At 40.7% G+C, this 26,852-nt stretch overlaps 1 protein-coding gene across 2 annotated transcripts in view; it reads left to right on the top strand.

Annotated features, from left to right (window-relative positions):
- Positions 1 to 26,852, top strand: part of MATK (megakaryocyte-associated tyrosine kinase) — a 716,676-nt gene that overhangs the window by 390,821 nt on the left and 299,003 nt on the right. For both annotated transcript variants that reach the window (XM_044054018.1, XM_044054017.1), the window contains one exon: positions 6,492 to 6,607. In XM_044054018.1, coding sequence (XP_043909953.1) covers positions 6,492 to 6,607 — 116 coding nt within the window. The remainder of the gene's footprint in view (positions 1 to 6,491; positions 6,608 to 26,852) is intronic.

Raw genomic sequence — 26,852 nt, 5'->3', positions numbered from 1 at the left:
AGAATCTTACCATCATCAAGAATTATGCCACAATACAAATAAAATAGAATTGACTTTAATTATTGTTTTAAGTATTGGTTTCATTCAAGGGAATCCAGTATATATCACCCTGAGATGAGATGATATACAACTCCAGCTCCATTGTAAGGGATAGCCTGCATCCCTCTCCTCCTGACTTCCATTCTATTGGCTAAGGCCTTTTTTTCGGGTCTATATTAGGTGATCAAAACTTTAGATAATTGAATACCTAAACATCGACACCTAAACAGCGAAAGCTGTAAATATCGAACGGCACCATTTCCACAAATTCTTTCGTAGGGAAAGAATTAGCTTGGCCATTATAGGGAATCTGCCCTTTTCTCCACTGTAGAGTGATCTCGAAGTTGGTATATTTAGTTGGGGCAGTGTGGTCCACTCAATTATGGTTTGAAATTTTTTTTCTCCAGCCAAGCAAATTTTTTCCCTACGAAAGAATTTGTGGAAGTGACCATTCGATGTTTACAGCTTTCACTGTTTTGGTGTTGAGCTTTAGGTATTCAATTACTTAAAGCTTTGACTATGTAATATAGACCCATTTTTCACCCATAATGCCTGTTTTAGGCAAGATCAGTCTCCTCAAATTACCCACATAGTTAACCACAATCAAAATGATACAGAAAGTAGCACTGCTTAATGCTAGATACCTAAAAAAAATGCAGTCTTTACAGGCATTCCTAACCCTTATGAATATTGATATATGCGTAGTTACTGAAATGTAGTTTTAGAACAGTGAAACATTCCTGCAGTGCAATGGTTTAATAACTACCATGTTTTAGTTGCTGGAAGCATATCAGTTTTTCTTAGAAACCATTTTACATCCAAATTTATAATGCAGGACAAAATCTTAGAACTTCCCCACATTCCTCTTAAGATAAAAAAACCCAGTACCACATAGTAGCCAACTATCTCGCTCCCTGTATGAAACTGGCAGACCATGAGGCATAGCTTTACACACTGATATCCCTGACCATATAACCTAACACTATCCTGATGGCTAACTTCAACTATCTCGCCATTAAGTGGAGAATCTACAATACTACATACAAATATACATAGAGGTTCCTGGATTTCATTAATGCCAACTCCTAGGACCAACTAGTCCCACTCCTGGTATGGAGCTCTAAAATATAATATGTGGTACTCCCAAATACAGCCCCCTCCATGCTCAGAGCCAATGGTAACCATATCACTTGTCAAGTCTAATGGTCATGCAGTAATATTTTCTTAAGAAGAGAGACCTGAGTCACCTGAAAACCCATCCACCTTCAAGATTATTCTAAGGCAAATCTACTCCAGCTACCTGATGATCTGATGAAATGCAAATACCCTTCCCATTTGGTGGAAGCACTCAACAAATTATAAAATAGGAGAAAGAAACTCCTAACCTGTAAAAGTAAAATTAACACCCCACCAGCAAGTAAGGAGCTCAAAATATTCAACAAACAACAAGCAAGCAAAAAACAACATAGAAACAAAATTAAAAAAACAAGAAGCTTTTGAAATTGTAAATAACATCACACACATATAATATGAGAACCTGCCCACAACAATAAAGCAATAACAGAACAACACACAAATATCATCCTTTAGCATTGCCCAATAAAATTCAAAAAATAAATCAAACTAAGCCATAATCCCCAATCAGCCCCAATCACACACAATTGCTCAATACATCTACAAAATAAGAGAAAACTATACAAGGAATAAGTGTAGTCAACAAGATTAGTCATGCTATGCTGCTGGGCTCTGATGTCTGCACTCTATCAAATCTCTCCTCTCAAGTCTGCTGTGTTCTGACTGAAAAGTATTGATCTCACTCACTATCAGCCTCCACTGAGGATGCATCAAATGTCTAGAACTGGGACGGTCACTTTACTCCAAAGTCTCAGGCTCTCACATCACCTCACATGATATACCAATTATAGCATACCCAACAAGAATACAAGAAGGTACACAACAAACTTGGATAACGGTTTATTTGGGTTAAAGGAGCATGAAGCCTGATTTGAACATATAGCCTGCCTGACTGAACACTAAATAGTTTTTTTGAACAATCTGGACTTGGCCAAGGCTGAGGTAAATCAGTGCCTACAATAATCACATATAGCTAATTGCCAAAAATACTATAAACTACCACTACTCAGTGGAAACTGGTATGCTAATTACAATAAGATCTAACTACTATATGATAGCTGTCAGTGCTCCCAGCATGTCAATATTCAACTAACCCTATGCTGATTTATAGTTCAACCATGTTATAACTGTTACAATAAAACCATTTATTTAACAAAACAGGCTCAAAAACTGGAACTACTCCTCTTCAATCCTTTAATTCTTTTGAACTTTGACAGAAAAAAAAGACATCACCAGTTTGAAGTTTGCCAATGTCTTTGCCAGTGTGACTGCAGAGCTTTACTTTTGAACTGATGCAATATATGTATTCTCCATGAGATCTTGGTCATGATCATCACTGGTATGGATCCCCCTGCCTTGATAAAAAAAAAAAAAAAAAAAAAAAACTTCTCACTCCTGCTTCTCTCAGCTTCTATCAACAGCTCAACAAAAAAAAGACTTGAATGATCATTATTATTTATTTACTTTCAGCTGTTTAGATTACACAGAAAACAGATGGATGAAAAGTAACCAATGTAACTAAAACAAACCCACCCATGTTACCACTCATGACCACCATCACTCATCATAGCATCACCACCACATCATCTTCTAGATCACTAGATGGACAGTTGGTATCCATGTTCCCCTCCCCATGTCAGGGATCCAAGGAGTACTCCTCCCCCCTCTTCAGACTAGACTTGATAATATTGCTAGTATGGACTTGGCTTGGCATAAGACTCCAGCTCAACAAATCAAAGGGCCTGGTCGTCAACAAAACAACTCCTGACCTTAAGTGAGTCTCCTGCTCTCTCCTACCTGTTGACTATCTTGATCTATCCTACCTGATCTGAGAGAAGATGTATAAGAACCTGTCTACAGCTTTTACCTGTCCACAAAATTTAATACCCTAAATACCTGGATAAAAACTATACACCTGGATAAATACCTTGATAGGATACTTAAACATTCAGGGGAATCAGATAGAGATCCTTCAGGGGAATACTTTACTTGTTGATTCCAGAGTCCTTATATAAAGCAGCAGCATCACCTGGATTGACTGATTCATATCTTGATTCTTTTCTTTTTGGCTTCTTCTTTCTTCTTTGGCTTTTCCTGGTTATCACCTACAGTGGATCACTCATCCGCCATGCCCATGGTGTCGAGTTGCCAGCCACAGAAGGCACACACACACACAGACACACACACACACACACACACACACACACACACACACACACACACACACACACACACACACACACACACACTCACGCCTGGTGCCAATTTAGAGTGTCCAATCCACCTACAACATGTCTTTGGGATGTGGGAGGAAACCAGATCACCAGGAGGCAACCCACATGACCACAGGGAGGACATGCAGACTCCGCGCAGAAGGCACCCAAGCCAAGGATCGAACCGGAGAACCTCTTGCTGTGAGACGACAATGCTAACCACTGCACCACCATGGCTGCCATAGGCTGATACTATGTGTTAATCCTGTGAACTATTTCCAGCCAAACCAACAATCCCACCCATACCCGGTCTTAGGCAAAGCCAACGAGGCAGCCGTCTAGGGTGCCACTTTATCAGGGGCACTTTTCCAGTAATTTGAATGGTGCAGGTAGACCAGGATGGGGGCAGAGGATGGGGCTTGGGGGTGCTCTGTAGACCTCTTGCCTAGGGCATCAGTTATCTACAGGCTGGCCCTGCCACCCACTACCAAGATTTGAATTAATACCAGATCTCAAAGGGCCTCAACTAGATTGTTTTTGGAACAGAAACTGTAAAACTTGTTCATATCTGTGTCAAAATGTATGCCATCTTTAATGCTTATTTTGTTTCAGTATTAGTGATCCCAATCAATTTAAATTTTGTTTATTTGTTTATAAAATTTTGGGGTTAGATTTTTTGATCTACGTATCAGTTTAGCTTAGACATATAAAGAATGCCTATTTTTGTACACTAGAGAATAAAGCTTTCTGATCTAGCTTCCAACAAATTAAATAACCAGGTTTGTATAAATTACATGCATTTACAATTTTAGAACTGAATTTGCTTTTCATGAAAGAAAATGGTGACATAAATGCCCTATAAATGCAAAAAAGGGGGTTTAACATCGTCCAGGGCTTTTCCCTCTGAAGGAAATATTCTGCTCATATTAAATATTGTTTGTCTGATACAAATTCACTGCATGAGATACAATATCATTGCTGTATTTTGGCTAACAGTATGTTCTTTTTCATCTGCACAACAATTAATTGTCATCATCAACCCCCTTTTTCCCATTTTGCTATGGGTTTGGAGTGTAAGATCAACATTAGTCAATGTGACCAAATCACCCAGATCCAAAATTTACACAGCTAAATGATTAACCATGGGCAACAATTGTGAAACAATAAATGTATTTTATGTAGCTACAGGAACTGTCCCTGCTATATTGCAAAGTATGCTTAAAGCACCTTTCAGTTACTGCATTTAGTTGGCCAAATATATTCCACAGAGAGATGCATGATGATTGTTTAAATATAATCATTTTTAAGCTACAGCTGTTCACTGTCCTAAAAATAATTGTGTTACAAACAGAAAAAAAAATGGGCAGACTTTTTCAAAGAAAAACATAGCTGTCATATTTCTCTTTACTGTATGCTGTCTGTCCATCCACATCACCACAAAAAGCTGTCTATTTTATCCCTATGTTTCATAGGTTCATAGGTAGGTACTAGGCTATCAGCCCGAGGGCCTACGTAAGCCTAGCCAACAAGGTTCCCTGACTTACGTAATTGACTGTATTGATATATGTAAAATCAAGATTGTTGTATATTTTAGTGCTGGCTCTGGTCTTGCTATACTAAGCTTGTATGTAGAACTTTTAACCCAGAATGCAAAGGTGCAAATTAAAGGGCTATTCTTTCCCCATTTGTCTTTCATTCCCACTGTGCCTTTAACCCTTTTTAAAGCATGCTCATAGGGAAACATTTTTAATGACTTAGAGACATTAACTCACAGTGCGATGCTACAGAGACCTTCCTTCTTTTTCATTTTCAGTTGACAAAACCGTGAACTCTTTAAGATCCATTTAAGTAACCATCATGTAATGCAAATGGGAATGTAGCTTATTGTCCAGCAAAACTGGAACACACTCCCCCTCAGACTGCATTCCAGTGTCATAGAGACAAAGTATGAACCAGATGCCCAATGTGGACAAAGAACCCACAGCCTTCTGAGCTGTTCAACATCAAAAATGTGCAGTCTTCTAAGCCTCCAACAGTTACTTCTTATTACAGTCCTTAAATAGTTTAAGCCATGCAGGGATGGTTTAGAGCAGCTGAAGCTTCAGATTACAGCCTGAAACATGATGGGTCCTGCAAATGTTCAGGCAGTAAGAGGAGCAGAAAAGCAAATTCGGCACAGAATGAAGTACTGACAGCTTAGATATATGTAGCTGAGTCATTGTATTCTGGAATACTTGGATATATGTAGCCGAGTCATTGTATTCTGGGACACTTGGATATATGTAGCCAAGTCATTGTATTCTGGGATACTTGGATATATGTAGCCGAGTCATTGTATTCTGGGATACTTGGATATATGTAGCTGAGTCATTGTATTCTGGGATACTTGGATATATGTAGCCGAGTCATTGTATTCTGGGATACTTGGATATATGTAGCCATATTCTGGGATACTTGGATATATGTAGCCAAGTCATTGTATTCTGGGATACTTGGATATATGTAGCTGAGTCATTGTATTCTGGGATACTTGGATATATGTAGCTGAGTCATTGTATTCTGGGATACTTGGATATATGTAGCTGAGTCATTTTACTCAGGGACAGGACAACTTTTTTACCATTGCAGCACACATAATTGAAGTAAAGCTCCCTGAGATAATTTATAGTATTTATCTTGCTAACTCTAACTGCATTTATTTTCAGGACTGTATGATCATTCTGTGTTTGACCTCCTCTGTACTGATGTTTCAGTACTGAGCACTGATCTGTCTGGCTCTACAATGATATGTTATAGGTAACACAGTGTATGTTACATATGATATGTATGATGACACGTAGCTTTTATGTGAATAATACTAAACTGACAGTGCTCCAACTCTAATATAAAGGTTCTTGCAATATGAAAAAAAAATTGAGCAACTGTAATGTTCATTCTGTTATACATTTTCTACATGGATATAGGTACATCTAAATAAGAAGGTAAAGTGTTTATAAAGTGAAATATGAGGAAATGTGTCCATAATGTTTAGTAGACTGACCGAAGAGCACTAAAAGGATGCATTATATCTTGTTAAATCTGTTCTATGTTTGATTTCCCATCTAGAATAAAGGACAATATAGAGCCAAACACAATAAGACTTGCGAAGAGGGCTTAATATCTTCTAATGCTGTCCGTGAACGCGAGGCCATCAGAGCTGATCCTGCACTTAGTTTGATGCCGTAAGAATTCTTCTTTCCCAAATAACTTCTGTACAATTGTTGCATTCATCCAGATCCTGCATTTTTTTCTTGTTTATGAAGTACTTTTGTCTTGATAAACAATCAGCAATGTGTTAAATTACAGACCACAACGTCTATAACTCTTGAGGTCATTGAAAACAAAATGAATGACTAGTCTCACCTCAGTATATTAGGAAATCTGACTGACTCAGAATGTTCATTACCTTATAGGCCATATAACTACTAAACCACTTATTAAAAAAGCTAAACTGTTTCTTAACTTTATTCTAGGTTTTTTTCCTATTCAGTGTCCCACCTAAGTTATGAATTTTTAAATGCACACTTCAGACTTTTTCTGATTATATAAATTGCTTAGAGACATCTGTCCTCTCATATTCCTCACCTGGAAAGCAACTTAAAATAGTTTTAATATAAGTTATATCTGAACAAACTTGGGTCATTCTAGTTGTATCATTATGCATAGTTCAGATTTGCATCTAATTTCATTCTGAGCTAATGTAAAATGCCACTCTTTTGCCAAATCGGTTAAAATATGTTTTGGAACAGGTCACACCAAAACTGGATGTTGGTAACACATCAGACTTATAATAATGGGTACATTATTTGCTCTGTTAGGAAAAGATGAAATAGCTGGAGTTGAAGAACAATAGCAGTGCTTCAAAACAGTGTGTGAATATGGTAGATGTGATATGCATCCAAGTCAGGTATGGAAATAAGGTATATAAGAAAAAATGGTGGTAGAATGCAGAAGTCCAGGAAGTTACCAAAAGAAAGAAAGGGGTATAAGACAAATAGAAGATAGAAAAGACAGACTAGGCTAAAAAGGAATTTATTGTTTGGCTAACAAGGAGGCTAAGAGAGCAGTTGCAATAGCAAAAACAAGGAATCTCTGCTAGATTCTGGAAAGTGAGTTAGCAAATAGTACAAAGAAACTCTATCAGGCTGCAAGACAAAGAGAGAAAGTTTGTTTGTTTGTGTCTTTCGGCTTTTCCCGGTTTCTGGTCACCACAGCGGAACTCTGGTCCGCTAATGATTGGTAGTGGATTTTTACGTACCGGGCTACCAGCCCTGATGCACAACCTTCAACGAAGGCACGCCCCATTCATGTATGCCTCCACACAGAAGACGCTCTAGCTGAGACTCGAACGGGACAACGTCTTGCTATGAGGCGACAACACTTCAGCAGCACCACCACCACAGTAAGACAAAGAGAGAAAGTAGTGGAAGATAATTATCAGGCAGTATTCATATTGGATGACAGCAGCAATCTGCTAACCATTGCACAGGATATCAAAGGCAGATGCAAGATATTCTTTCAGAAACTTCTGACTGAAGAAAATCCCACAGAAGCTCTACTGCCCCATACACAGCCTATGAAGAAAGAGGAAGAAAAACCCAACCTAGACCAAGTAAGGGCAGCACTAAGGAAAATGAAATCAGAGAATGCAGCAGGCTCAGATGAACTCACAGCAGATATGATGAATAGGTTTACTGTGTTAGGGCAGAAATGGCTCCTGAGAGTGCTGATAGCAGTTCGGAGAAGTAGGTATATCCCAGATGACTACAGAACATGCACTCCTTGCCCAGTGTATAAGAACAAAGGGGACGTTCACAATTTGGGAAGTGAAGAGGTATCACACTTCTGTCACACTGACTGAAATTGCTGGACAGGGTGACTGATAAATATGCAGAGTGGTGGAACGTTAGATGAGAGATGAGCAGTACAGATGCAGCACAACTGACCTGATGTTTGCAGTGAGACAGGTAGTGGGAAAAAAAGTTGAGGATGAGGAAAGAGTCCAACTTGGCATTCCTATTCTTGGAGAAAGGATATAATAAGGTCTCAACAAAGCTGATCTGGGCAGTCCTACAGTGGGGTTCAAAGTCCTGTAAACATTGGTAGATGTAGTGCAAGCTATGTAGAATGACTGATATTACAAGTGAGAACAGTATTCAGACTTGTGGAAGGGTTCCTAATGGGAGTGTATGTGCATCAGGTTTCAGGTCTGAACCCACTCCTGCTCATATTGATGATGTAGTATATTAACAAACAGAGGGCAGATTAACAAAGTGGCTTTATGCAGATAATTTGGCATTACAAGCCAACTCTGAACAGAAACTTCAGCAAATGATACAGAAATGTAATGCAGAACTGAAGGCAATTGGTATGAAACTGAATAAAAAGAAGGCAGCTGTTGTGATTCTAAATGAGGGAAATCAGCCGAACCTGAAAATTGAAATAGAAGGGAAAATAGTAGAACAGATTAACAGCTTCAAGTATCTGGGAGGGGTAGTTGAGGAGAAGGGAAGTCTGAATGAGCAGATCGAAGCTAGAATCAGAGGGGCTGCAGCCAACTGGCACAGAGTGTTATGGGTAGTGTGGGATAGAAGAATGCCAACAAAGCTGAAAAATAAGCTGCAGTACAATCAGTACTTCTTTACAGTATATAAACACAGGCAGTGAATGCGGCTGAGGAAGCTAGAGGTGATGGAGATGAAGTGCCTGAGACAGGTAATAGGATACACACTTTGGGACAGATGAAGAAATGAAGACATCAGAGCAGAAGCCAAAGTATCTTTAGTTGCAGTGAAGTCAGAGAGACAGGTTAAGCTTGTTTGGGTCCATGTGCAGGAAAGCAAAAGAAGATTTGGTGAAGAATATTTGGGAAAGACAGGAAGAAGGCAAGAAGAAATGAGGACATCCAACCAAGGAATGGATATTTTGTAAGAGAAGACCTGTTGCAGTCAGGCGTGACTTTTGAAGATGGTAGGAGAGTGGAATTGACACAAGAGAGTTGTTGACGGTTGATGCCAAACCCCAGTCCCATGAAGAAAATGGGGTAAAAAGGGGAATCGTGATGACATTTGCATTATGGTATAACAGGAATGCTGATGGTCGGTCACTTTGTGAGTAACTAGAAAATTCTGGCTCGTCCTCTAAAACGCAAACAAATTGAGAATGCTTGTTATTGATGTTATGTGCTTTATGTTGAGTAGGAATACATTAAAGGATAATTGCAACGGATACCTAAAAGAAGACGAGATCACTGATGGTTTTACATTCGGAAAACACAACAGTGAAATGTATTCTACCCTCAAATGGTACTCTAAACATATTTCCAAATAATTTCCACAAGAAGGCTAGGGGCCTTGGTGATTATACCCACATCCTATACTCACAGAACAATGTACATAAAGCGGAGGGTGGTTCCCCTCTCTTCATCACTGGAGATTCCAAAATGAAAGTGAAATTATGGTATCCTGAAAAAGAATAAAAGAATAAACAACGAGGTAAATGGAAGTGTGCAGTGATAATGCATAAAACAACATATGATCATAAGTAGAAATGAGCACATCGACAGGGCAGAGAGAGAGGTAAGCACACTTGTAACTAAAGACCTTGAGGAGGTCTCTTATTTAAATATGCCGTATCCTTCAATGTTGCATCTATCCTAAGCATCTCTCTGTCCTCAGCAGTGTCTTCTTCTGTGTATAGTGTGGAGAAAACATAGAGGAGTCCTCCAAAGGACTTATTTGGAAAAAAAAAGCCTCACAAATGATCAAAGAAGCTTAAAACAGAGAGTTTGTGGTTAACATTCTCCAAAGGTATCTGAGCAGGCCATAGAATGCTTGTATTGTTGGATACAAAACACCTCGATTAGTTTATTTTAGTAAATAGTGAGCTCAGAGGTACAAAAGGCAAAAAATGTAGAAAATGAAATGAAGTGCAGCTCTGTGTGATAGCAGCTCCCGAAATAAATAAGCTGCCCTGTAGTCTGTAAACAGGACAGCTTCCAGACAATAAGGACTACCTAAATTATACTGACAATAGTCAACTCCCTTTCCTAACAAAAGACTAAGCATATTATTCAAGGTAAAAAAAATTCTGTTCTTAAAGCACAAGTCAGTAGATCCATATACTGAAGGTCAAAGCAGACTAAAACTCAAAAGTCTGTGAGCTAACTGCTCCCAAATGTATTTACAAATGTTCTCTGCCTTTGAATCATTGTAATGGTGACAGCTCTGGCAGCTGGAAGACCATTTTATGCATGCATCCATCCATCTAAATTAAAAAGGCACCACAGTATTGTAAGAAAGAATTATCCTTTAAAGGAAGATATGATGAAAAGGAGATCAGCAACATTCCAGTGTAGTGAAAAAGGATTAACCTTGGTTATGGAACATAAAGGAATGTAAGTCCATTCAGCATTTTCACAACATTCAGGAAAATGTAGGGGAATCTAATAAGTCTGTCCAATGGCTCCATACAGTTAGAGTCATAGGTTCATAGGTATATACTAGGCTAACGACCACCAGGGCCTTTATAAGCCTAGCCACGCAACCCAACCCAACTGTATCCCCTGGCAACATGTGCATCTGAATTGGCAGTTTATGTTTGTTAGGAGGGCATGTTAGTTAGTAGGTTAATAAAAAGTTATGTGGGGGTATGTTAGGAAGTCAAAAGTATTAATTCTGGGGCATGGAAACATATTGAAACGAGGAGCTGTCAGTTGATTTACATCAGTGTTGGGCTGCAGCAATAAAGATTAAATATATCTGATCAACAAAATAAGGAGTTATGAAGCTGTACCGCCATGTCATTACAAATGAATCGTGTGTGTGTGTGTGTGCGCACGCACGTGTTTGTGTGTTTATGTGTATGTATGTATGTGAGTTGTTTAATTTACTTGTCAGGTTATTAAGTACAATATTTGCCGAATACAAGTTTAGCTGCTTTACAGTCATGACACAACCGAAGTTGTGAGCTGCCTTCAAAACTGAAACCAGCATTGTCATCTGTGTAAAGTGTACAGTTTAGGGGTGATATATCAAAAGGTAGGTTGTTTGTCAGTATGAAAAAGAGTACTGGGGACCCAAGATTGAGCCTTGGGATACTTCTGCTGAAAATGTTCTATTGTGTAACAATAAAAGTTGTATTACTTAGCTATGAAGTAAACCAATGCATTTCACTGTCACTTATACCAAAGCTGGCTAATGTCTTATGTAGAAGGGTATGACTGACAGATTCAAAAAGCATGCTTGAGGTCAATAAAAAGAGCAACAGATAGATGATATTTTCTATAGCCTCAAATATAAAGTTAGTAACAGGGAATAGTGGTCTTTTTGTGTTATATTTATTGCAAAAGTCATGTTGTATCTTTTAGTTAAGAGGTCATATTTTGAGATATGTACCTTTTTGCATTACTGTAGATAGAGGGCAAATAATGGAGATTGGCCTAAAGTTTGAGGGGCACTTTGAGTTTTCAGCTCTGGAAATTGGGAGTATGGTAGTCTGCTTCTAGCAAATCACAAACACCACTGTCCTTCTTTAAACTTCCTTTTTGCAGGTGGCAAGCCCCCTTGTAACTGCCAATGTGGGGTCAACCCTTCCATACCCCCAAATTTATAAATACTAGCTCTAAGATTGCCATACCTTAGAAAAAGGGTAATATTCCAGAGAATGCCATCTCAGACTTAGTGCATATAAGTCTTTTTTTCTAAATACAATCTCCATGTTTCAGGATTCATTCTAGCAGGTCCCTACATTTCAATTGCTTACCATTGTAATGACTTTCTGATGTGGATTGCTGACATTTAGATAAACTGTGAATGCAGAGTGCTTTACTGACTTATTTGGGTTTGTAGTTTCAAGTTCCTACAACAACTGTTTAGAGGATATAACCTTGAAACAGAAAGGGGAGGAACCACAACTGGAAAATATTGTTTGCTTTAAATGTGTTTGTTGCCTGTGGGTTAGGTACATTGTGAGAAGTAGGAGTTAACAGATATAAGTGACTTTATAAAATTAAGCAGTTTTGTAGGAGGGATGGTCTGTCTACTTGGGGTGGGTTTGAGGTCATTTGTCATCAGTTTCAGGATCCAACAGAATTGTTTGGGGACACCTTTGCATGCCAGTTGCCTCTGCCTTATGCCAGCTACTTTTGCTGTGTTAGTGGTAATTTGTACCTGTTGTTTGGGGTTGTAAAAATGTATTTTTTGTTAATATTTGATGGGTCTGCTTTCTACCGTTTTTGAGCATCATAATGTTGTTTTGAGAGTTTTTTGATGTCTGATGTAATCCAGGGGCATACTTTTTGCTCTACCTTTTTTCTTGGGAAAAATGCTTTGCATTGGTCTAAGGGTGTTTAATAGAGTAATACATTCTGTAATCGCTTTGCTGTCATTGTAAATTATATCCCAGTTGATAGATGTAACACTTTGCTTATAGTCTGTTGTGAGACTAGTCCAGTTGCAATTATTTGTGGTGTGGATTTTGGTTATTTGAATTACCAAAAGGACATAAAGGGGCTATGGTAACTGAGTGTTTTGGTGGTATTGTTCTGTTCTGGCATATTTTACTGGGAAGTCAGTTATGATAATGTCTGTCAGTGTGGCCCTGCACTATGTATGTATGTATGTATGTATGTATGTATGTATTTATTTATTTATTGACAGTTGATTACTAGGAAAGACCAACTAGGTATTTGTCTATTTTTTAGTGGAGGTCTGGAGAGAAAAGCTCCAAAGTCTTACAAAAGCATTTTAAGAGCAGTAATTTTACAGTCTTCAAAAATAATGCAAAATGTGGTGTGGCCAACATGCAGGCTAGTTAGCAGCACTTTTCTTGAGCTCTGACAGTCTTTATATTTACTGACAGAAAAAATTTGAAAACCAGGACTAATTTCTTCACAAAAATTACAGGATATAATATTTAAAGGTCACTGGTTTGTTTTATGGAAAAAATTGCCGGTATTTAACAAAATTCCTGTCAAAAACTTCATCAGAAAGACTACTGATAGTGTCACAAGACGAGCAACTCAAAATACAATTTTCAAGACCAGTCTTCTAAGAAGGACCTGCAAACCTTATTAGTAAACATGTCTGAACTAACCAAAACATTTGATAAAATGGACAGTAAACTAGATTTGTATAAAGAAGAAACCTCCAGACAAATAGAGGTTTTAAAACAAATGATGCAGCAACAAAAGATCCAAATAACCGGGATGGAAAACTCATTAAATGACCTGGATGAGAGATTAACAGAACAAGACCTACAAGTGGAATTTCTTTTAAAGCAAAATACATCTTTAATAAATAAAGTGTATGATTTTGAGAACAGATCCAGGAGAAATAATCTTTGGATTTATGGTTTACCTGAAAATGTGGAGGCTCAAAACATGACCAATTTCCTCACAACCTGGCTTTCCAAAGCTTTAAATCTGCAAGAAACCTTTTCATATGGAATTGAGAAGGCACGTCGGTCTTTGACTAAATCAACCATGCACAACAAGGACAAAGCCAAACTAAGATCAGTCATAGTTTGTTTTTTCTTTTCACAGGACAAAGAACTGGTTCTGAAGTCAGCATGGACCAATACCCCAATTAAATATGACAACAACATTAGGTTTGATAATGACTACTTTTCTACCCTCTTCTACAGTGGCAGCAAAAAGGAAGGAATGTTTACCACTAATTAAGAAACTTAACAGTTAAAAGTTCATGTTTTGTTTCCAGCCAGACCATATTTTTCCTGGAAGGTAGCAGAACCTTTGAAACCCTGGATACTACAGTTTCTTTTCTTTCTAAAAACAACTTCCTAGATCAAACAGAAGAAATGATTTGTTTGGGACCTAGCCTCAAACGTAAAGCTGAGAAGAATAACTGGCAGACAACAGGAAAGAAAGGTAAAAAAATGAATGAATAATGACTTTCATTATTTTCTTGTTAAAGTAAAATGTTTTTGCATTATTAAGCACCTGCAGTTTATGGACAGGGAAACATAAATCTTTCGCACGCTACACCATCAGGAAAAGATAACTCATATGAGTTTATCTTTACTACTTTGAATTCACAACCAACATTAATACTTAAATCAAATAGGTAGTACAGTCGTAAGTATAGGAACTGTTATTCCTGTTAATGCTTATGGGTTGCCTAATATACACCAAGAAATTGAACGACAACTTGGGATAGTTGTGTTTGGGTTGGGCTAGAGATTATACTTAATACTATCATTTGAATGCTGGTTGCACTGACTCTTTACTTATAGTTGACAGCTTTGCTTCTCTTCTAACAAAGCTTTAATAATGTGTTTAATATAGATAATTATTTTTAGAGTACATGATTTACATATGAAATGTTTTGTTTTAAGATGTAAAATAACTCATTTATACAGTATTTATGATCATTTTCTTAAAGTTTTTTTGGTACTTACGTATTATCGCAACCACTTTTTGGAGGTGGCATACTTTACACTGATTTCCATGAAACTATGTCTGTTAATGGAAGAAGGGTACTGTAAACTGTTAACCAGTTTTGGGCCACACTGTGTTGCACATACGAACAGGAAACATGGCAAATTTGCTGTTTGCAGGTAGTGCCTTTGGCCGAAGTAAACACATGACTGCTGCTTTACAGTCATAAATGTTGTGAGAAATTCCAGCTCACCAGGGTCTGAACAAGAGACGCGCCACTTTTCAAAGCCTGTGAAATGTGTTACTTGCTACTCCTTCCAGGCAAATGTACTTGTCATGATTATTGCCAACCAAAACTCTCCCTGTACACTCCTCAGTAGCTTATGTTTGGTAAGATCAGAACTAGGAATGCAGGGTTTCTGATCCAGGGAAGGAGTGTGAATGTACGTTTTCTTGCTTACAGTTACAATGTACAGACTGTAATTTATTGCCATGATTGCAAGTGCCATGTGTTAATTTTTCCCCATACTTAATTTGCTGTATGAAGTTTGTTTCCCATTCTGAGTAGTACACATTCAACAACATGTTCCGCAATAAAATAACCATTATTCGTGACAGCACTGACAAGGAGCAGGCATGTCGATCGCATTATTCATGACCTGACGTCGGTAAAGGATGCTACATACAAACAGAAATGTTCCACTTACTCCTCTTCCAAACCCATTACCAATACCCCACAACAGCAAGTAACACTTTACAGCAACCTTTTACAGTTAACAGACATACTTTGAGTCAAACATGAAGATTTATCGCATGTTGCAAATGTGGTTGCGATAATACATAAGTACCGATTTTTTTCTTCTTTTTTTCTTTGAATCTGTGTTAATACATTTCATAAAAATGAACAGAGTAAGCCAGGAAGCTCGAGTTACACACAGAGAATCATAGGTTCATAGGTAGGTACTAGGCTATCTGCCCAAAGGCATTTATAAGCCTAGCCAGAATGTGTTTGCTTTCGCCACCCCCTTAGATTAGTTCCCTGTGTCTCTGTCCATCAGAGCCACTGAAGTGATCCCCGGGGTAAACTTTCTGTTTCCCATCCACTTGTCAAGGTTTCTTTTGAAGAGTGTTAGTGAGGAGCTCTGCCTAATGTAGATTGGAATCTTGTTCCAAAGCATGGGAAGTCTCTGGGACAAGAATCTATCCCTGCATCACATCCTATTTATTGTTGTGGTGAGGTTTAGATCCATAGAGCGTGTGACTCGAGGGGATAAGGTTTTTTTTTAGGTGGAGCATGTCCATCAGTTCTGGGTTGGACATGGCCTTGTATTTCAGGCAGAGATCACCTCTGAGTAGGCGGTATGTAACCGAGTACAGCTGGAGTTTCTTCAGTTGAGCTGCATAGGGCATCTGTTTGAGGCCAGTGATTCTCTTGGTGAGGTACTTCTGTGGTCTTTCCAGCTGTTGCAGGTGTTTTATAGGGTACATCCCAAATGGGGAGTTGTACTCTATGATGGGTCTGATGAGTGATGAGTAGAGGGGCGCAATGACCTCTTTTGATCTGGATGCGAGCCCTTTTGTGATTAGGTGGGCCACGTAGAAGGATTTTCTAACCACTTTGGCAATGTGATTATCAAAGGTAAGATTACTGTCTACTTGGGTCCCCAGATCCCTTATTAAGTCTTCCATATTTAGGGGACTACCACCTATGTGGTAGTTTGTAGGTACTTTGTTTTTTCCAAAGGGGATGACTATGCACTTTTTGGCATTTAGCTTGAGGCCATGATTTTGACACCAGGTATCCATCTCAGTGAGACCCTTTTGGAGGATGTCTGTGTCAGCCGGAGAGTCAGTTATAGACCCTAGTTTGCAGTCGTCTGTGAACGTGGTCAGCCATAGTCCTTCTGTGCTTGCCTGTAACTCTGAGAAGTATATGCCGAACAGGAGGGGTCCTAGGACTGAGCCCTGGGGAACGCCAACTTGTAACCAGTTTAGAGTCGGACCTAGCTCCCACAACTCTCACCATGTGGGTTCTGTCCGTGAGCCAGTTGGCAACCCATCTTGTGATGTAGGGGTTTATGTTCAGGCTGGTGAGCTTGTCTATAATACCAGAATGGGGAATGGTGTCAAAGGCTTTAGCGAGGTCTAGGCAGGCTGTGTGTACCACCTTTCCCTCGTCTATAGCTTTGGTAACTGTCTCAAAGAAGTCCACCAGGTTTAGGAGGCATGATCTGCCTTTAACAAAGTCGAACTGGGTAGGGTCCAGTGTTTGGAGGTTACCAATGTCTCTGTTAATGAGTTCCATGATGATGCGCTCCATAGCCTTGCAGACCAAGCTAGTCAGGGTTATAGGGCGATAGTTCCCGGGGTCTGTTGTGGCTCCACCTTTGTGGAGCGGAATAACCATTGCTGTGCGCCACTCTATGGGTACGTAGCCTATGAAGAGGCTGAGTTTGAACAGTGTGTTTAGGTGAGGGGTTAGTTTGTCTTTGAGCTCGTGTAGGACGCAGCCTGGGACACTTTCCAGTCCCATTGATGTTGAGTTTTTGGCTTTGGAGAGGGCTGTTTTAACCTGAGTGTCTGGGATTTCAGGGGCTCTACATTCTTCTGGTATGGTTATGGGCCCTTTTGGGGGTGAGAGGGGGGTGAAGTTTGCGCTGAACCTGTCTGCCAGGATGTTGGCGATGTCGGTCAGTTCAGTGTATTGTGTGCCATTCTGCATGAACTCTGAGCAGATCTGAGCATTGCCACTTAGATTCTTGACATAGCTAAAGAATGCCTTGTGGATATCTTTGGAGTCCTTGGCAATTTTTCTTTCAAAGTTCACCTTGGATGATTATATGAGGGATCATAGTTTCTTGCTGATACTGATCAGGAATGTCTTCCCTTCTTGGGATTTTACTCTTTTCTGTACTAGTTTCCCCCTACTATTGTATAGCTTGTTTATGGCAGGAGTCCACCAGACTGGTTTCCTTTTCTTGGAGGAGTGAGTCTTGGTTTTGCTTGGGATGGCACGATCCATGCATTCTTGTAAGTGCTCATAGAATGCATTAGTAAAGGATTTTGCAGCTTGGACAGCATTATCCTTCAGCATGGGGGCTTTGAAACTTTCCACCTTGGTCTTAAGTAACGTAAAGTTTGCTTTTGAAAAGTTTTTCAAAGTGTTTTCCTTGTCTGGGGGGTGGGGGAGGAATGTGGATATCCAAAGTGATTTGTTTATGGTCAGATCTAACCAGCGAGGGGATGACCTCCGGTGTGGAACAGTGGTCGCCCATATTGGTGATGACCAGGTCCAATATGTTGTCACCTCTGGTGGAAGTGTTGACCAGTTGAACCAGGGCATTTGAGTTTATAAATTCTAGGAAATGTTGGGCAAGGGAGTTAGTACTTGAGTGGTTCTCCCAATTAATGTTTGGGTAATTGAAATCACCCAATATTCGGGTGTTTGGTAGGACCTTTATGTTTCCCAGTGTTTCCAGAAATGCAGAATGGGAGTCCTGGGACATGGTGGGTGATCTGTAGCAAGCTACAATTTGAATTGCAGTTTTGCCCATTGTTAGTTGCATGTGGATGATCGCTAAAGCATCGTGCTGTGCCACTAACCTGGAGGTGTGGGTATCCTTGATGAATATGGATATGCCCCCACCTTTTGTATTTTGGTTTGGGTTCTGTGGCCGAAATGTATGGTATGAGTTGTAGCTTGGTAGTGCTGGGGTGCTCTCTGGAGCCTTAAACCAGGTTTCTGTTACTGCACATATATCTATTTTCTCCATACTGAGGAGTGCCTCGAGTGCAATCATTTTGAGGTTTAGACTTCTGGCATTGAGTAGCATTACCCTCAGTTTTTTGTTACTTGTGCTACTTACGGCGGTGGGTTTGTCTTTTGAGCCTTGCCTAAAAAAGGCACTATAGGGGTGGCAAGAGCCTTGGCCAGTATTTAAAAGCCTAAGGGCGACAGATGCAAGCCGTCTCTAGTGAAGCAGCGTGGCTTATCGAGCATGTCATCCCAGGTGGACAGACACTGGATCCCCTTTGAATGACACCAGAAACTTAGCCAATTGTTGAAATCGAGAATTTTTCTTTATACCATGGTATCATTCTTGGTGAGGGCAAGATGCTACTCAGGGTCAGGGTCATACTGGCCTGGGCCTTGTGATCAGAGAGCTCTTCCATGTCTCTTTTCATGTAGTCCAGAGAGGTATGGCTCAGGTCATTCACACCAACATGGACAATGACAGTCATATTTGTACTTGTTCTGCAGTTGCCTGAGTGCTTGTGTTATGTGGCGGATCCTGGCACCTGATAGGCAGCTAACAGTAACCTTCTCCTTATTCAGCCTAGTGAGTGGGATGTCAGTGTGCCTGACTACAGAGTCACCTATTAATAGTATCTTGGGTATGTTATTTTGCCTTAAGGGCTGTGATTGCATGGTACACTGGTTTTGTGAAGTATGTGTTTCATGGTTTGTGTTGGGGGGTGGAGATTGCTTGGTTGTTTGCTTTGGAAGTCTCTGTTGGTTTTGCAGATTTTTATTTAGAGCCTCCAAGTATGTTTTCATGTATTTGTGTGTTTTTTGCCTGTGCTGGTTTAATGGGTCTATGTGAGATTGGTGGTGTGATCAAAAGCACCACACTTGCATTCTCTAGTTTCTCACCAGAATTGTGAGCTGACTACATTGTTCCTTGTTTTAGAACTCTTCACCTAGCTTCATGAAGCAATTCTGAAGCCTGTGTTTTCCCATGGTCAAATAGAGGCACCAAAATGAAAGTAAAGAAGCATGGTGATGTCACTGCTTTACAGAACCCGGATATAGTTGTTTTATCTTTCCAAGCTCCTAAAGTGACACACTATTTCACTCTAAGTGTATTAATAGTTTACCACAGATTATAATTTAATGAGTTAGTAAAACATACAGTAAAAATAAAAAAAAAATAGTTTGGCTTTACAGATTTCATGTTAAGTCTACACATTTACTGATTAAATATCTACTTTTTCATTACAAACAATTAATTGATTTGAAAGGTTTCTGTCACAAAAACAAATAATCCAATAAGAGGATGCAGTTTCATTCTGCAGTCCACATATCTATTCCACATTTATCTGCAAACCATAAGACTAGAAGCCATGTATAAGGAAAAGCTGCTGATTACAGTTTATGTATTTGCTGATGTTTCTTGTTATTCATAGGTTCATAGGTTGGTGCTAGGCTATTGGCCCTAGAGCCTATATAAGCCTAGCCAAAAAAGGTACCCTGGATTTTGCCACCCAAGAAAATTATTTTCCTCTGTCCCTGTCGAGCAGAGCCACAGAGGTGATCCCCAGGGTGAATTTCCTATTTCCCATCCAGTCATCAAGATTTTTCTTGAAGAGTGCTAATGAGGAGCTTTGTTTGATATAGATAGGTAGTTTGTTCCAGAGTATGGGAAGTCTCTGGGACAGGAATCTATCCCTCCAGCATGTTCTATTTATTGTAGTGACAAGGTTTAGGTCCCTAGACTGTGTAGCTTGGAGGGATTGGGATTTCTTTAAGTGGAGCATGTCCAACAGCTCTGGGTTTGACATAGGTTCATAGGTTCATAGGTTCATACTAGGCTATCTGCCCTGAGGCAATTATAAGCCTAGCCCGATTCTGTATGGCTTACGCCACCCCTTGATTTGAGTATACTGTGCCCTTTAAGGTTTAGTTTACTGTGCCTCTGTCTAATAGTGACACGGGAGTAATCCCTGGGACAAACCTACGATCCCCCATCCACCTATCGAGATTCTTCTTGAAGAGATTCAGTGAGGTGCTCTGCCTCACATGAACTGGAATTCTATTCCAGAGCGAAGGGAGCCTCTGGGTTATGAACCTGTCCCTCCAGCAAATTCTATTTATTTCTGTGCTGAGGTTCAAGTCCCTCAAGCGTGTGGCTCTAAGGGATTTAGATTTACTGAGGTGGAGCATGTCCATTAATTCTGGATTTGACATAGCTTTGTATGTCAGGCATAGTATGCAACTGAGTAGAGCTGGAGTTTTTTTAACCGAGCAGCATATGGCATCTGTTTGAGACCCTTGATCCTCTTGGTGAGATACTTTTGGGGTCTTTCTAATTGCTGCAGGTGTCGGGTAAGGTACATCCCAAAAGGGGCATTGTATTCTATCATGGGTCTGATGAGCGATGAATAAAGGGCGACCATTACCTCTCTTGATCTAGATGTGAAACCCTTTGTGATGAGGTGGGCTACGTAGAAGGTCTTTCTAACCACTTTGGCAATGTGGTTTTCAAAGGAGAGATTGCTATCAACTTGGGTCCCCCAGGTCGCTAATAACTTTCTCTGTACTTAATGGGTTTCCGCCTATGTGGTAATTTGTGGGCACATTGTTTTTGCCAAAGGGTATGACTATACATTTTTTGGCATTTAGCTTTAGACCATGGCACTGGCACCAGTTATCTGTCTCTGTGAGACCTTTTTGAAGGATGTTTGTGTCAGCTGGAGAGTTGATTATGGCGCCCAGTTTGCAGTCGTCTGCGAACTTGGTGAGCCATAGTCCTCCCACGTTTGCCTGTACCTCGGAAAAGTATATACCGAACAAGAGTGGTCCCAGGACAGTACCCTGTGGGATGCCACCTGTGACTGGTTTCGAGTCTGACATGGCTCCAGCAACTCCCACTCTGTGGGTTCTTTCTTTGAGCCAGTTTGCGACCCATCTTGTGACATAGGGGTTTATATTTAAGCTGGATAGCTTATCTATGATGCCCGAGTGGGGTATTGTGTCAAATGCCTTTGCAAGGTCCAGATAGGCTGTGTGGACTACCTTCCCTTCATCTATGGCTTTGGTGACTGTTTTGAAGAAGTCAACCAGGTGCAAAAGGCAGGATCTACCCTTGACAAAGCCGAACTGGGTAGGATCTAGTGTCTGTATGTCCCCAATGTCTTTGTTTATGAGCTCCATGATGATCCTCTCCATAGCCTTGCAGACTAAGCTAGTCAGGCTTATGGGGCGATAGTTTCCAGGGTCCGTAGGGGCTCCACCTTTGTGGAGTGGGACCACTGTTGCTGTACGCCATTCTGTGGGCACATATCCTGTAGTGAGGCTGAGATTGTATAGCTGTTTTATTTGAGGGATTAGTTCCTCTTGGAGTTCATGTAGGACGCAACCTGGGACACCATCTGGTCCCATGGAAGCAGTGTTTTTGCTTTGGAGAGGCAGCCTTCACCTGAGCATCAGGGATGTTTGGGAGGCAGCCCTCTGCTGGGATAGATACTTGCTCTTTTGGGGGAGGGGGGGGGAGTTTGCACTGAACCTGTCTGCCAGGATATTGGCGATGTCTGTGGGTTCAGTGTATTTTTTGTCGTTTAGAATCAACTCAGAACAAGTCTGGGAGTTGCATCCCAGGTTTCGAACATAACTGAAAAAAGCCTTATGATTGTCTTTGGTGTCCTGTGCAATTTTTCTCTTGAAGCTGGCCTTAGAGGATTTTATGAGGGATCGTAATTTTTTGCTAGTACTGATCAGAGATGCCTTCCCTATTAGGGATTTTGCTCTATCATGTAGTAGCTTCCTCCTTCTGTTGTACAGTTTATCTATGGCAGGGGTCCACCAGACTGGACGCCTGCCTTTGGATGATTGGGTCTTGGTTTTGTTTGGGATAGCATGATCCATGCAATCCTGGAGATATCCGTAGAATGCGTTTATATAGGATTCTGCAGTTTGGGCCGTAGTTTCCACTGGCCCTGGGGCCTTGAAGGATTCCACTTCAGTTTTGAGAAGTGAGAAGTTCGCTGAGAAGTTTTCACTGTGGTTTTCTGGGCTGGGGGTGGGGTCGGGATGTGGACATCCAGTGAGATTAATTTATGGTCTGATCTTACCAATGAGGGATATCCTTCTGGTGTGGAGCATAGAGTCCCCATGTTGGTAATGATCAGTTCTAGTATGTTGTCCCCTCTTGTGGGAGTGGCGACTAGTTGTTCCATAGCATTTGAGTTTATAATTTCCAGGAACCTTTGGGCTAAGGTGCTGGGGCTTGAGTAGTGCTCCCAGTCAATGTTTGGGTAGTTGAAGTCACCCAATATAATGGTGTTCGGAGAGATCTTCATGTTCTCCAATGTTTTCAGGAAAGCCGAGTGGGATTCCTGACTTTGAGAGGGTGGTCTGTAGGATGCTATAAACTGAAAAGCAGTCTTGCCCACTGTTAGTTGCACATGGATGGTCTCCGATACTTCATGCAATGCCACTAACCTGGAGGTGTGGATATCCTTGATAAAGATGGAAACTCCCCCTCCTTTTGTGGTTCGGTCCAGGTTTTGGGGCCAGAAAAAGCATGATATGAGGTATAGCCTGGTAGTGCTGGGGTGCTCTCTGGAGCCTTGAACCAGGTTTCTGTCACTGCACAGATATTGATGTTCTCCATACTGAGGAGAGCTTCGAGTGCGTGCATCTTGAGGTTAAGACTTCTGGCATTTAGCAGCATTACCCTTAGTTTCTTGTTCCTTGTGCTGTCTATGGGGTGGGTTTGACTTTTGAGCCTTGCCTAAAAAGGCACTATGGGGGTGGCAAGAGCCTTTGCCAATATCCGAAAGCCCAGTGGTGACAGGTGCAAGCCGTCCCTAGCAAAGCAACGTGGCTTGTCGAGCATGTCATCCCAGGCTGACAGACACTGGATCCCCTTTGAATGACACCAACATTTTAGCCAATTGTTAAAATCGATCATTTTGTCTTTGTACTGTGGCATCATTCTAGGTGAGGGTAAGATGCTGCTCAAGGTCAGGGTCATACCAGCCTGGGCTACATGATCAGAGAGCTCCTCTATGTCTCTTTTCATGTAGTCCAGGGAGGTACGTCTCAGGTCATTCACACCAGCATGTACAATGACTGAGTCATATTTGTATTTGCTTTGGAGTGACCTGAGTGCTTGCGTTATGTGGCGGATCCTAGCACCCAACAGGCAGCTCACCGTGACCTTCTCTTTATTCAGCCTGGTGAGTGGGACGTCAGTGTGTCTGACAATAGAGTCACCTATTACAAGAGTAGCTTTGTATGTTAGGCAGAGATCACCTCTGAGTAGGCGATATGCGACTGAGTAAAGCAGGAGTTTTTTGAGACTGTCTGCGTAGGGCATCTGTTGTTGTAGATGTCTTATGAGGTACATACTGAAAGGGGCATTGTACTCTATAATGGGTCTAATGAGTGATGAGTAGAGGGGAACAATGACCTCTTTTTTTCTGGATGAGAAACCTTTTGTGATGAGGTGTGCCATGTAGAAGGATTTCCTGACTACTGTGGCAATGTGATTACCAAAGGAGATACAACTATCCGCCTGTTTCCCAAGGTATCTTATCACACTTTTGGTGTTAAGTAGACTTACCACCTATGTGGTAGCTCATGGGTACACAGTTTTTACCAAAGGGGATGACAATGCACTTTTTGGCATTGAGTTTGAGGCCATGGCTTTGACACCAGGCATCTGTCTCCGTGAGGCCCTTTTGTAGGATGTCCACATCGTTAGGAGTTTCGTTTATGGCTCCTAGTTTGCAGTCATCTGCGAACTTCATTAGCCAAAGACTTGTGTTAGTCTGTACTTCAGAAAAGTAGATACCAAGAGGACCCAGGAATGAACCCTGTGGTACTCCACTTTTCACTGGTCTGAAGTCTGATTTGGAGTCTGCTACTTTCACAGTGTGGGTTCTGTCAGTGAGCCAGTTGGCAACCCATCTTGTGCCATAGGGATTTATACCTAGTTTAGTGAGTTTATTTATATTTCCAGAGTGGGGGATGGTGTCAAAAGCCTTGGCGAGATCTAGATAGGCTGTGTGAACCACCTTACCCACATCTACGGCTTTGGTGACTGCTTCAAAGAAGTCTATCAGGTTTAGGAGTCATGATCTGCCTTTTACAAACTCAAACTGGGTGGGGTCCAGAGTTTGGAGATTACCAATGTCTTTGTGTATAAGATCCATGATGATACGTTCCATGGCCTTGCAGACCAGGCTCGTTAGGCTAATGGGGCGGTAGTTCCCAGGGACCGTTATGGTTCTCCCTTTGTGGAGTAGGTAGTCGTCGCTGTGCACCATTCAGTGGGTACAAAGCCTGAGGTGAGGCTATGATTGAACATGGTGCTTAGGTGGGGTGCCAGTTCACTCTTCAGTTTGTGTAGAATGCAGCCAGGGATGTTGTCAGGTCCTATGGATGCTGTGTTCTTGGCTTTGGAGAATGTGTTTTTACCTGTGCAGCCATGATTACAGGAACTTTGCATTCTTTCTGTATAGAGATGGGCCCTTTAGGAGGTGAGAGGGGGGGTAAAGTTAGCACTGAACCTATCTGCCAGGATGTTGGCAATATCAGTTGGTTCTGTATATTTAGTGCCATTGTGTTGTAACTCAGAGCAGATCTGAGTGTTGCCATTGAGATTCTTGACATAGCTATAGAATGCTTTGTGGTTGTCTTTAGAATCAGTGGCAATTTTGTTTTCGTAACTAGCTTTGGAGGATTTTATGAGGGATCTCAGCTTCTTACTGAGGCTGACCAGGGAGTTCCTCCAATCATGGGATTTTACTCTTTTTTGCAACAGTTTCTTTCTTCTGTTGTAGAGTTTGTTTATGGCAGGGGACCACCAGATTGGCTTCCTTTTTTTGGAGGATAACATCTTGGTTCTGTTAGGGATAGCACGATGCATGCACTCGTGTAAGTGCTTATATCTATGAAGGATGATGAAAGTCACAGAATTTTCTGGTCCTTTTATACTAACAGAGCACAAAAAGAAATTAGAAGTGCACCAAGATCCACCAAATAATGATTTATTAGCGCTTTCATCTTTTTAAATAAAAAACTTCATCAGAATAAGCAGGTACTTATAAAAAAGCGTATTCAGACCCAGCTTTAAATACCAATCAGGTTCATTAATAATAATTACCAATTACCTAAAAGGTATACACCACTAAATCGTATATATTCACATCCCATTTTGGGTAGAAACATTAAAACCTTTTTAAAAAAATAACAATAATAAATTAATCCATTGTGCAAAACATACAAGACATAAATATATCATACAGATATGTTATAGCCCTTAAATATATGCATATATTATGGAAACTATTAAATACTCAAAAAATTTGTTTACATATCCTTCTGCCCTAAGCCTAAGAATAGGGCTTATAGAAATATTACTATTGAGTCCTGGTTGTTCAGTAACATTGGATGTTCTTCGTGTTTCACTGTTGCAGTCATTACATTTGGGTAATCTGCTGGCAGGTTGCCCTCAGTCAGCCTGAATTCCAAAGTCTTAGGTCCTGCGTCGGTTACTGTCTTCTCTTCCATGACGTCAGGTTGTCAGGGGTATAAAACATGTAGTCGACGCCATTTTCTTTAGTCTTTTTTGCTGTGCGGTGCCCGAAGCAGAAGCATTTTCGCAACTGCCGGTCAGCCAACTACTGAAAAATTCAAGTTTGAGTTTCAGAACTGAAGTCTGCACTAAAGCTAAGTACCCTGTTGGGGAAACTTTTTTCTTGCTTTTTACCGATGTCAGAAAAAGTTAATAATTGTATTACTTGTGGGAAGCAAATACCTCATAAGGATTTCCATTTATACTGTATTCCTTGCCTAGGCCCTGATCACAATGTGCCTGGCTGTCGGTTTTGTGCTAGATTTAACCAACGCACTATTAAGCGTCAGTATATTTTTGCATCAAAGTATTTTGGAAACAGATTTAACTACCCAGAAATGTCGTTGGATAGCAATCCGACTACCGGAGTACATAAATGCAAAGAAAAGGACAGAGAAAGGCAGTCGAGATCCAAAACTGATGATGAAGCTTCTCCTAAGCCAGTCGCCAGTTTGCCGGTACTCAGTGAGGTGCTTTCACAGCCCCTGATACCCGCTACCTTCGAGTCGCAGGCCTCTACTGACACCCATATGAAGTCCAGCATGCCGCATGATACTCAAGGTATTGGACCGACTGATGTATCTCCCTCGGATGGGTCCAGAGCCGCTGAGCAGGCACTGGCTTCAGAGGGTGTATTCAGACCTCAACATTTGTATAGCAAACCAA

The sequence above is a fragment of the Protopterus annectens genome, chromosome 13.part0 (assembly GCF_019279795.1).
Source record: "Protopterus annectens isolate FY-2018-M chromosome 13.part0, PAN1.0, whole genome shotgun sequence".
In the NCBI taxonomy this organism is placed as follows: domain Eukaryota; kingdom Metazoa; phylum Chordata; order Ceratodontiformes; family Protopteridae; genus Protopterus; species Protopterus annectens.
This window is presented reverse-complemented; position numbering and strand designations above follow the sequence as displayed.